Raw genomic sequence first — 12,266 nt, forward strand, 5'->3', positions numbered from 1 at the left:
AAGTCTACTTTTTTTTCTCAAAAACAAATCATTCGTATGCTCACCTCTCACTCTCTCTCATAGTATATATATATATATGTATATACACAAATACAATTACAATAGCTGGTCACCTATAATGAATATTAATATGGAATGCGAGCCGTCAGATCTTCATCATGTAGTTCATAATGCATATCACTATATGAATTTTCATATTTTTTTTCTAGAAATCGGTTCATAATGAAATTTTAGACGTGTATACTAAAAAATAATACACACAATTAAAAAATACATAAAAAATATTTCTCAAAATATAAAATGATTGAAATACCCCTAAAAATGATAGGAGTAATTTTGTCATTTTTAATTATTGAAAATAATTTTTTTATATTTTTATATAGCACGCAATAGTGTTAGATATATACACCCAAAATTTCATCTTAATCAAATTTATAAAAAATTTTAAAATAAAATAGTGATATGTATTTTGAACCACTCTATACATATCTGCCAGCTGGGATTCCACCTATATTACTATTCATTATAGTTGTCCAGTTTTCGTTAGCTTTTTCTATATATATATATCTATATATATATATATATATATATATATATATATATATATATATATATATATATATATATATATATATATATATATATATATATATATATATATATATATATATATATATATATATGCACCACCTTTACTTGGAGTTTGGTCAATAAAATAAATGCCCCCATCCAATTTCACATCCATTGGTCAAGATTAATTGTGATCACTTTGTACCACAAGTAAATTGTCTCATTATATACTTTCCTTACCATTTACCTTAATGGTACTTGTAATTTCGGGCAAACGTGAACCTATTTGATAATTGAACCCCCAATAGTATCTGTATGTAAATTTCTTTGATTTCTAATTTTCAACTATTAAAAAACTAAAAAATAAGAACTGTGTTAATTTTATTGGGCTTCTTGCCTTTCATATGGCTCTTAGTTAAGAAGATACAAGCATCAAAAGCTAGGATTCAAGGAGCGAAAATAAAAGAAGAAAAAGGTAAACCTAGAGAAGAGTATTACCTTCTATCTTGTGTCAAAGATGAGCCTCAAAAAATTTAGGTTGAAAATAGAGACTCTTGCATGCGATTCTAGAGAGAAAAGGGAAGGTATTTGAGTGATTAATGGCTATCTTTGAATAGCCATTAATTTATTTAAAATTTCAAAGAGTGGTTTCTTATATATAAAATAAAAACCATTGAGCAAAAATGTTCTTCTTCCGCTTACTACTGAGAGGAATGAGTTCCCATTGGTCGAAAATGGCCAGATCGTCTCCCACATGTTACATTTTTTTTATGTTTTTTTCTTTATTTTGAAATTTATATATATATATATATATATATATATATATATATATATATATATATATATATATATATATATATATATATATATATATATATATTGATTCTCACACTAGAGAATTGGTCGGATTTGCTAATCTGAATCGATGACCAATCCGAACCAAATTTCTGGATGGTTGGTTTACGTCGCCTATCTGGGATTCAAAACACATCTTTTAACCATGGCAGCATTATTAATAGAAGAAAAATATTTATATAAGGTTGTAAGTTTATAAAAAGGTTGTTTTGATGTTGGAAAATGTTTTAATTGATACTCTATGCATCGAGAGGTATGAATATGAAAGAAAAAAAAAGATTTTTAGTCCTAAAAATAATATATATCGCAACACATTATCTGAACCGTCCATTTTAAAGATTTTCAAGTATTTATAGATCTAGTTGATTTGAACCATGTTTAGAATTTAAAATTTGATATTTAAAAAAATAGATTCTCAAGTCATCCTAAAACAATTTTACATCAAAATTATATTTATAATAAAAATAGGAGGTCGTTTAAGATTGCAACTTTATACAAACCACATACTTAATAGAAATAGGGACTTAAAGGTACCAGTAGACCATGACTCAAAAAAGTTTTTGTAAGCGTTTTTAACTTTCAATTTCAAAAAGTGTTTGTTTTAGAGAGAGAATTGTTTGTTTTAGAGAAAGAAAGAGAGAAAAGAGAAACATGCAGGCAAACTTGTAGAATACATACTCGTTGGCAAACTTTTAACTTTAACGAAACTACCTCCAAAAAGCAACACAACAAGGAGAGATTCCTTGTCGTTTATGCTACTTTGTGCCGGACGGACGTTATATGTCATGAGGTGCCCCTCTGCTTGAAATTCACTTTTACTGTCTCAAAGGAAGGCATATCTATTGAATTACACCGTACTTTTAGACTATTTGACATTTTATCTACATGTTTTTTATCTGATTTCAAGCTGTCATCATTATTTGGACCAAATTTTAATTTTATATTTTTTAGATAATTTAGTAGGGATGACGAGCCCCTATCTATTTTTTAAATCTTTAGTGGTTTTTTAATGCGTTAGGTGAAAATTGACGCTTAGATTTTAGCTGGGGAGTGCTACCACCACAACCCCAATCCCAACCCCATTCTCAAATTACAAAATATTTGACATATCAAAATGTGCAACGAAATTTATCAAAGGAAAAATATATAAAGAAAAATATATGATTTTGATACAAAGAAGTCACAATCACTCTTGTCCATTAAATTTTAAATTCGGTGGTTGTGAGTGTGTCATTGACTAAACTCAAAACTCCAAAAAATATTCTCGAACTAGATTGCTCCCCACAGTATCCATGGTACAGCTTTTTTATCATTGTTTCCATGCTATAAATTGCGAGTACAAATAGATAGAGTGCTAGAAGAGCTCTCATAATCAGTCCTTAACATGAGAGAGACATAGAGAAAGAGATGATAGGTTTTTTTTATTGTTACATGCTATAAATTTGCCAATACAAGGAGAGGGAATCTTAGGAGAACCCCAATTCAGTTCTTGGCACTCAGTAGAGAGAGAGAGCTTAGCATTAGGTAGACATATATATTTATATTTAGAGAGAGAGAGAGAGAGAGATGGCAGGGTGGGGTCCTTATGTTGTGATGATCAGCCTGCAACTGCTTGTTGCCTCAGCTGATATTGTGAGCAAGCGAGCTTTGGAGAGAGGCATGAGCTACCATGTCTTCATTGTGTATAGACACATTGTAGCCTCACTGGTTCTCTCCCCTTTTGCTTACTTTCTAGAAAGGTAAACCTCTTTTACATGGGGACATATCACCATGCAATATAAATACATTGATGCTTTCCTAGGCTCACATACATATTTATGCATCCTAAAGATCTTCAAATTCATGCCCTACTTTTTTTATTTGTGTGGAAGTTTTTTCTTTTTTCTTTTGTGAATGGATATGGCAGAGCAGGAGTTCTGAAGCCCCATCCTGACAACATTTTATGTGATGAACATGCATTTTCCTAATCGCGCAAAGTGTATATATGTGATGTTAATTTCATTTGTGTGTGTGAATGTAGGTTGACATGTATGTATATACGTATATTAATATTATCATCAGAGCTTTTTTTCAACTATATATATATATATATATATATATAAAAATTGGGTGTATGTCTGCTAATGAACACTTTATAGTCACCCCAGGTATTATTTCCTCTCAGATTGTTTCTTATATACCATGGTATGGTTTACAGTCTTATCCTGACTGAATTTTTAAATTTCCTTGCAAATCATGTTATGTTTTAGAGAATTTTTATATTTTTTTAAAAAATTAAAAACACTCGTAAATTGAATTGATTTCAAAATATTTGCATTTTAATTCTTTTTTTTTTTTAAGATACTAAATTTTAAACCTAACATAAACCTCTAGTGGAAAAATTTCGACTTTCGAATTTAATTTTTTATTTTTTGTCAGATACTAAATTTTAAACCTAACATAAGCCTCTAGAGAAAAAAAAATTCAACTATTTTTCTTCTTCTTCTTTGTTAATCTTCTCTTTTTTCTTTCTTTTTTCCCCTTTTTAATCTCAATATCAAACTCTACATCGTCCATTTTCAAGATTTTTGTATGTTTATAGATCTACTTGATTTTAACCATTTTTTAAATTTAAAATTTTATAATTAGATATAAAAATAGATTTTTAGATAATCCGAACAACATTTTACATCAAAATCATATACCATGATAAAATTTGAAGGTGCACCTTACCTCTACACCTACGGATGCATCCGTATGCCAACTGCATCCAATAAGAAATGCAGAGAATGTCAAAAAAATATGAATTTATCAAAATAAAACCTCAAAAAAGATAAATTTATCTTATGAAACACTACAGTAGGCATTTATGGTTCACATCTTAAAAAATAAAGAAATAAATAAAAAGACAATGTGAGTTTGATATAAGAGAATTAACCTTTGAGAACTGTATATGTTGCAGGAAGACGCGCCCATCTCTCACAAGGCCAGTGTTTTACAAACTGTTCATGTTAGCTTTATGTGGGATAACAGGGACACAGAATGCTTATTTTGCAGGGCTCATGTACTCTTCTCCAACCGTAGTTGGTGCCATGAATAACCTTTGCCCCGCCATCACCTTCATCCTCGCTATAATTTTCAGGTACTACACATTCTCTTATATACAACCATGGTTAAAATTCACATAAAAAAAAGATTATCTTAAATACGAGTTAAAAAGATATCTTTCCTTCTCTTTTATGATGAGCATATTGTAGTAGTTTTTTCTTTGTTCTTTTTTTTTTTCTTTTTTGGGAATGTTGACAAAACCATAGCTACCGGATTTGGGGGAATCATTTTTTTCAAGCTTGTAAAGTGGAAATGTAGTTATTTGTTAATATCAGTGTTTTAAGACTGGCCAAAGTTCACTTGGCCTTTGCCTATGGCTGAGTCGAGTAGTCCCCAGGGGGTGGCAACGGGTCTGGTCATGTCCACGTCTGGGTCTGGGTCCAGGTCCGAACCTAAACCCGACTGGATCTGAATTCACAGGAACCATACCCGAACCTGAAAATATAATGTGGGACCCGAAATCAGACCCAATCCGACCGGCCTGACCCAAAAATAGAAATAGCTATATATCTTATATCTTATAAATTTGTTAAAGGAGAAAGTTTATATAAGGTTGCAACTTTAAAAGGTAGAATTAAAGTTGCACGTCAAAATCCATCGGAAGATGTCGTTTTAATCTTAAAGAATCATCTAATTGATCATCTCAACTCTAAATGTATGAATATAAAAAAAAAAACATTTTCAGTCCCATAAATAGTACATCTTACAACACATTATCTCGACAGTCTATTTTCGAGATTTTAATATGTCTATTGATCTCCTTGATTTTAATCATCTTTTTTAGTTTAAAATTTTATAAATAGAGATAATAATATATTTTTAAATAATCTTAAGAATTTTTTAAACCAAAATTATATGTTATGATAAAATTTGGAGGTGCGCCTTAATTGGATTGTTTACGTTTGTGACCTTATAGATACCACACCCTTTGTTAAATATATAAATGTATTATTTAGTATTATAATTAAAAATAGGGAAAATATCTCCATATCTCTTATTTTTAGGTTTTATTTCTTGATAAATCCAACGTTTCAAAAGATATCTTCTAACCCCGTGACCACTTTAAACATATTTTTTAATATAAACAAATGTGAGAAAGACATATTCTTTCTAAACCCAACATTTTTCTCTCTTTACTTATATACCCCAAACTTCTCTCTTTTTCTCCTCATGTATCTCTCACTCTCTCTCTCCTCGTGTCAAACTTAAAAATGCATTTTTTTTCTAAACCTCTCTCTTCCCATTCTCTCTCCCCCCATCTCCCAAACACCTCTCTCTCTCTCTCTCTCCGTATTCCCTTAATTTTTTTCTCTCACTCTTTCTCTCTCCTCTTGTCAAACTTAAAAAATACACCTTTTTTCTAAACCCTTCTTTCTCTTCCCATCCTCTCTCCCCCTATCTCCCAAACCCCTCTCTCTCCGTATTCCCCTATTTTTTTTCTCTCTCTCTTCCTATGCCATCTTTCCAATCTCTCTCTCCCCATCTCCCATACCCCCCTCTCTTTCCCCTTATATTTCCTCATATTTTTCTCTCCATGTCCTCTCTCTCTTTCCGTATTTTCCATTCTTTTTCTCTCCCCTTGTCTCCCTCTCTTTCTTTACAACCAGTTATTTCTCTGCAACATAAACGTTTAAAATTATATGGAGAAAAGAGATGTAGCACAAAGCTTCAATGGACGTCAGTAAATATTTTTAGGAACCAGTATAAATATGGTTCTCAAAAGACATTCTCTGAGCTTTCAAAAGTTCCCAAAACATGGGTTGGCAGTCAAATTGGAGCAGATGGGTCTATCAAACTGATTATTTGTTGGGTTCTACAATTTGTTTATCACATAGAGAGAGAGAGAGAGAGAGAGAGAGAGAAAAAGAGTTGGGGGAGCACGGGAAGAGAGAGAGTAAGAGACACAGGGAGAGAAAATAGGGAAAATACGGAGAGGGTTTTGGGAGATGGGGAGAGAGAAACATAGGTTTGGCAGATAGGGAGAGAGAACATGAAGGGAGAGAGGTTAAGAAAGGGAGGTTGACTTTAAGAAAATTTATGTCTTTTTAGATTCGTTTGGCCTAAAAAAACAAGTTTAAATTAACTCAGGGGTTAGAAGAAATAAAATCTATAATTTTTATGCCTCAAGATATCTTTTAAAGCCTTGGTCTATTGTGAAATAAAACCTAAAAATAGGAGGTATGAAAATATTTTCCCTTAAAAATACATAATTATTTTTATTTAAAATTTATTTAAAGATCAACACTATTGGGGTCCGATCCGGGTCGGATATGTAATATAAATAGTGTTTAGGTCCAAGATTCGGGCCTGCGCCAGATCTGCCGAGTCAAATTTTTTGACCCATACCCAGGTTGGGTCTATTTGTCAGGTCGTTCCAGGTCCATTGCCACCCTTAGTCCCCAAGTACCATGTACAACTCCCTCTTAAACGTGAGTTGTACTACTCATTCTCTACCAATCTCTCACTTTCACTTTCACACACACACACTCTCTCTCTCTCTCTAAAGGAAAAATGTTTCATGCATCCTAGACCGCATGACTACATATGCAGTCCAAAAAGTGTAAAGCATCCATCTTAAAGATGGATACAAGTTGGTGTTCGATCTAAAAACAACGGAAACTAACAGTTCAAAGTTTTTCTTACTAGAATTATTATTTCTAGTTTTTAAAATTTACTCTCTTTTTTTTATATTCATGATCTTCATGTTAGAGATTACATGTCCTTAAAAATTAAGTCCAAAAATCCATCTCAAAAATAGATTTATTAATAGGCCCGCATTTCTACATATGTGGGCTTAGCGCACAGAAACCAGGTCCCTCTCTAAAGACCAACCCACCCCCCCCCCCCCCCTCCCCCCTTTGCATCATTTCATTCACTCTTTCGCAGCTAGGTATACTCAATTTTCTCTCTCGCATGCAACCAGGTACACTCTCTCTCAAGTGCGGGTGGATTTCTACCTTCCTTTTTTTATTTTGATCTTAATTTCCACCCCCTGCAACTCATGTTGTTGCTCCTGCTCCTCTACTTGAATGCACCGCCTGGCAGAGAGAGAATGGGAGATGCCTGTGGGTGGTAAGAGTTTTTTGTTTTTTGTTTTTTTTTTTTTCTTTTAAATTTGCACTACTCATGCAAGTCCATTTGGACTCCGCTGAGTAACTAGCTTCAGCACCATGCCAAGTTCAAGGCCTATAACGAGTCTTAAACTATTGGTTAATATATTTCCCCTGAGAACAATTAAGTAAGAATTGTGAAATGAAAGTATATATTGTATATTAGGTTAATATGGATGGTATATATTGAGATCAATATATATGAGAATGGTAGTTACAATATCTTGTATTTATGGTAAGTCAAGGTATAATATAAGTATCTGTGATTTATTTTTATTATTGTCATATATAATTTGTCTATAAACTGTGATTTATTTTTATTATTGTCATATGTACTTTATTTATAAAAGACAAGTCTGTATATTCATACAATTAATGAACACTGAGTGTCTTTAGAGAAACCTCAAACTTTAAATATGGTATCAAAGCCAGATTCATCTTTATTGTGTTCATTCTTGTACGATTGAGTTGGTTAATCTGTTGTTACTTAATCATGTCCCGATTTAACCCATTGACCCATCTGAAAAATGGTTTTTCTGCTCCTCTGCTTGTTTTGACTCTGGATCTTGATCGTAGGATCCAGATCTGTCTAAATTCTGATCTAGCCAACCCGAAAATCCACCCCTGAGGCCTCTATGTTTAATCCACAAGTCTATTGTCACCGAAGATCGAGCATCCATGGTCATTTGACGGTTCAATTCTTTGGTCATGATTGTTCTACAATTGGAGACTAGCATTCTTCAACCAGCATTGTTCTTATCCATGTTGTTTTATGTGACAATAAGGTGATGATATGAAAGCATGAAGCGTGGGGGATTTCCATCAATTAAGGCGAAGAAGCTCTCCCTTATTCTAATTGGATTTATCTATACCACCCTTGCCTTGTGGGCATTAGAAAAGACACCCATTATTGCTTCCACTTCGTCCTCAAAGCCAGTTTGAGTCTCTCTCTCTCCAAGGCTTCATTCTGGTACCCTTGCTCCCCCTTTGATCTCTGCAACATTCTCTATGATTTCATTGCCCAAAGAGAGGTTCTCCAATGAAGGCACGAGATTCTTTAGTGAAGATCGAATCTGTTACCCTGTTACCCAATCATATATATTTGTTTGCGAGTTGCTGAATCAATCAGAAATATGCATCAAGTTTTGTTGGCTCTTCCAAGTGTCATTCTATTTTCTCGGCTTTCTCGATTATTTTTCTGTCTCAAGTGAAGATATGAAATTTCTTGTCATTTGCTCGAGCCTACCCTATGCGCGCCGTCCGTTCCCAGGGCCCATTGATCTGTTGTTGCTCAAGCCTGCTCTGTTTGAGCCATTTGTTTCTAAGACTTATGTATCGGCTACTGCTCAAGCTTTTTATGTTCCTATTCTTGTTTCTGAGACTTATTGATTTTCAATTGCTTGAGTCTGCCCTCTTCTATTGTTCCTCTGCTTCTTGATCAAATAATCTGAGCATGGCAACCACTGCTTCTACTGGTCACACTATGCACCTAAAGATCCAACTGCTCATTTTTGCAACTTAGTGTTCAAACTTATGCTGCTCTATATCATAGCATCTTGAGTTTGAAGGAGAGTGTGAAAAAAAGGCTTATATTGTATATCAGGTTAATATGAAAGATGTATATTGTAATCAATATATATATATATATATATATATATATATGTATATATATATATATATATATATATATATATATATATATATATACATATATATATATATATATATATATATATATATATATATAATAGGTACAAGAACTTGTACTTATGGTAAGTTTGGGTATAGTATAAGTTTATGTAATTTATTTATATTATTGTCATACGTAATTTGTCTATACAAGACAAGTCTGTATATTCATACAAGTAATGGACACTGAGTCAGAAACCTGAGACTCTTCACAAGAATTGTCTTGCAATGTGCTAAATTATCAAGAATACTCCTAGAAACCATAACATAGCATATGATTCTATCTCAAATAATCTCAGTTGCTCTTCAATGGAATCAGCACTCAATATTTTTGCTCAAAATACAGGATGGAAAGTGTAAATATTAGAAGTCGCAGAGGGCAAGGCAAGCTCTTGGGTACCTCGATTTGCTTAGGAGGGGCTATGCTATTTACTTCTTACAAGGGCCACCTCTTACCACCCCTAAAAATCCCCTTCATTAACATTCATGGCTACAATTCTGCTAGTAGTGCAAAGCATGCCAAACCAGACTGGGTTAAAGGTTCCTCCTTTGCAATTGTTTCAACATTATGTTGGAGTGTGTTCTTGATCCTTCAGGCTTCAGTTTACAAAGTTTATCCGGCTCCTCTTTCTATGAATACATGGATTTCTTTTCTGGCGATGATGCAGTCGGTAGTGATCGCTGTGATCTTCGAGAGGACAGCTTCGCCATGGAAGATTGGCTGGGATTTGAAGCTCTTGTCCTATTTCTATTATGTAAGTCCCATCCTCTCTCTCTCTATTAAGTCCCATCCTCTCTCTCTCTATGGACATTTAAGTGTACTCTTAAATGAAAGGAAATTCGAAGCCATATTAGTCAAAGGATTTTTAAAAGCATATTAGTTGAACTTTAAGTAAGGCTTCGTACCTTTATTCTCAACGATCAACCATAAACCCAACCAGTGTTTCAACAGTTAGTTCAGTTGGGTAGATCGTCCACTCCACAGATCCGTATCGGATCACTGGATGATCGATCTGTTCGGTCTGAATCAGTGATACAGAAAAAAAACATGTTAAAAATAAAAAATCAAAGCTAAAATATGAGTTTATTGGGGGATTTTGGAGGGCCTAAGAAACCATTACATAAATTCAAAAAAAAAAAGAAAAAAAAAATGTGAAAGGGAAGTTTTAAGTGGCAGTGGAACCAATTGAGTCCCTAATCTGAATCAATAGGATATCTAAACATTGATCCTGATGTCAAAACTTAGCACAAGTGAATGGAATTTCAAAATAATACTCCTCTTCGAATAAACCATGGAAATTCAATGCAGGGAATTTTGGTTTCGGCAATTGGATATTCTTTAAATGCTTGGTGCATCTCCAAGAGAGGACCAGTATTTGTTGCCCTATTTTTTCCCCTTCAACTTATCATCGCAGCGATTCTCAGTGCCCTTTTCCTCAAGGAACGCCTTCATTTGGGAAGGTTTGCATTTCTCCCGTTATTCTAAATGTCATTCAATTTTGATGAATTTTATGTGATATATAAGAAAGGAAATGTATACAAGGAGACCATTTATTTTTTTTATACAAGAAGGTTCCAATGATTATTGACCGTTGGATATAAAATCAGGTGATTGAGGATGCATCATTGATTGGGCACGATATTCAAAAAACATTTCTCGAATATTATGACACACTGCAATCTATCCAATGGCTGAAAATGATTGTGAACTCCTTATACTAAAAATAAATGGTCATATAGTATGCAATCACTACAAGAAATTGTACGATTTTTATGTTAAAAAATATAATAGGCCAATTTGATTAGAATCAAACTAACACTTGAAAGTAATTTAATATAATATTTTGATGGTTGTTTATTTTATGATGACTTGTAGTGTGATTGGGGGATGTCTCATAATTTTGGGTTTTTATTGCGTTATGTGGGGAAAGAGCAAAGATGATAACAATGAGAAAGTAGAAGAGAAAAGTCTCATCAATGATGTGGAAAAAGCAAGGAATCCTTGAGAGGGTGAGAAGAGGAGTTTTGCATCCATCATGCTGTCTTTTCGATTATTGAACTTGGTTATTGTCATTGTAATGCTTATGGTTTCATGTATGCCATTGTCGCAACATCTCCTGCTTGACTGTGTTTTATATTTCTTTTTATTTTAAGATAAAGAAAAAATTTACTATTTGTTTAGCTGTCAACGAAAACAGCTTTGCATTCAGCATTTCATCAATCAATTCTGATTAAAATCCTCTTCCCATTCTAAAAGGTCAAAAAAGAAAGAATAAGGATTGGATCAATACGGTAGAGGATGGGTTTCTATAATCTAACATCTGAAGTTCCATTATTATGTAACCTTGTCAAAAAAAAAAAAAAAAAAGGTTGAAGAAAAAAAATAACCCTGACAATTCCTACTTACATAATAAGAAAAACCAGAACAATGGACTTATTTACAAATTCTAATCCTCCATTTTGTTCAACCTGTACAATGGACTTGCTCAATACCCTACCCCCAACATAATCCAAGTCTACTCTCTCTCTCTAAAACAAATTATAATTCATATGCTCACTTCTTTCTCCCTCCCTCTATACGTGGGATTCGAACTCAAGTGCAGTTTGAAGTAGTCATTTGGGTTTTTTTGTTTTGCATTCTTTTTATTCGGTATCGCAGTAAGTCTTTTGGTTCGGTATTGGAGTAACAATACTCTATCTTCCACCTTTTTTATCCACTTTTTTTTTAATTCTCTTTCTAGAACATACTATTCTGAATTTCTTAAACATTTAGATACAAATTGGTGTTTCCATAAACCGCGACTCCAATGTCACCTCGAGATAGGTCAGGGTGTCTGTTGCTAGGAATCCATTCAAAACCCATTTTTTCTCTGTAGCATCTCTCTCAAAAATGAAAAATTCCTCACTCCAAAATTATGCGACGCTTATGTTTTTTTCCATGATGTCTTTCTCGGA

General features: G+C 33.2%; 1 protein-coding gene and 1 long non-coding RNA gene across 7 annotated transcripts; one reads left to right on the forward strand and one right to left on the reverse strand.

The window, feature by feature from the left end:
- The first annotated feature begins 2,632 nt into the window (after positions 1 to 2,632).
- On the forward strand, positions 2,633 to 11,497 carry LOC18428947 (WAT1-related protein At2g39510). Of its 6 annotated transcripts, none has more exons than XM_088863185.1 (7): positions 2,633 to 3,164; positions 4,367 to 4,546; positions 7,558 to 7,584; positions 9,658 to 9,887; positions 9,980 to 10,066; positions 10,621 to 10,772; positions 11,188 to 11,497. In XM_088863185.1, the coding sequence occupies exons 1-7, from the start codon at positions 2,992 to 2,994 to the stop codon at positions 11,251 to 11,253; spliced, it is 915 nt and encodes a 304-aa protein (XP_088719311.1). In that variant the 5' UTR covers positions 2,633 to 2,991; the 3' UTR covers positions 11,254 to 11,497. The 6 variants fall into 6 exon arrangements, with proteins under 6 accessions (XP_088719311.1, XP_088719313.1, XP_088719310.1 ...); XM_088863187.1 differs by having other exon boundaries at positions 2,634 to 3,164; positions 9,658 to 9,851; XM_088863184.1 differs by having other exon boundaries at positions 2,636 to 3,164; positions 9,658 to 10,066.
- LOC148782713 (uncharacterized) lies at positions 3,097 to 4,404 on the reverse strand. The gene is made up of 3 exons (XR_016052921.1): positions 4,343 to 4,404; positions 4,138 to 4,168; positions 3,097 to 3,156 (listed from the first exon to the last, which is right to left on the reverse strand). It is a non-coding gene; the product is annotated as an uncharacterized LOC148782713 (long non-coding RNA).
- Positions 11,498 to 12,266: the final 769 nt, after the last annotated feature.

The sequence above is a fragment of the Amborella trichopoda genome, chromosome 3 (genome assembly GCF_054954075.1).
Source record: "Amborella trichopoda isolate Santa Cruz 75 chromosome 3, AtrichopodaSantaCruz75HAP2 v2.0, whole genome shotgun sequence".
NCBI lineage: Eukaryota > Viridiplantae > Streptophyta > Magnoliopsida > Amborellales > Amborellaceae > Amborella > Amborella trichopoda.

Excerpts from the sequence above, each read along its gene's own strand:
- LOC18428947 (XM_088863184.1), top strand. The coding sequence starts at position 2,992 with ATGGCAGGGTGGGGTCCTTATGTTGTGATGATCAGCCTGCAACTGCTT. Across the intron at positions 10,067-10,620 it reads TCTTGTCCTATTTCTATTAT|GGAATTTTGGTTTCGGCAAT; the intron begins GTAAGTCCCATC and ends AATTCAATGCAG. Across the intron at positions 10,773-11,187 it reads GAACGCCTTCATTTGGGAAG|TGTGATTGGGGGATGTCTCA; the intron begins GTTTGCATTTCT and ends GATGACTTGTAG.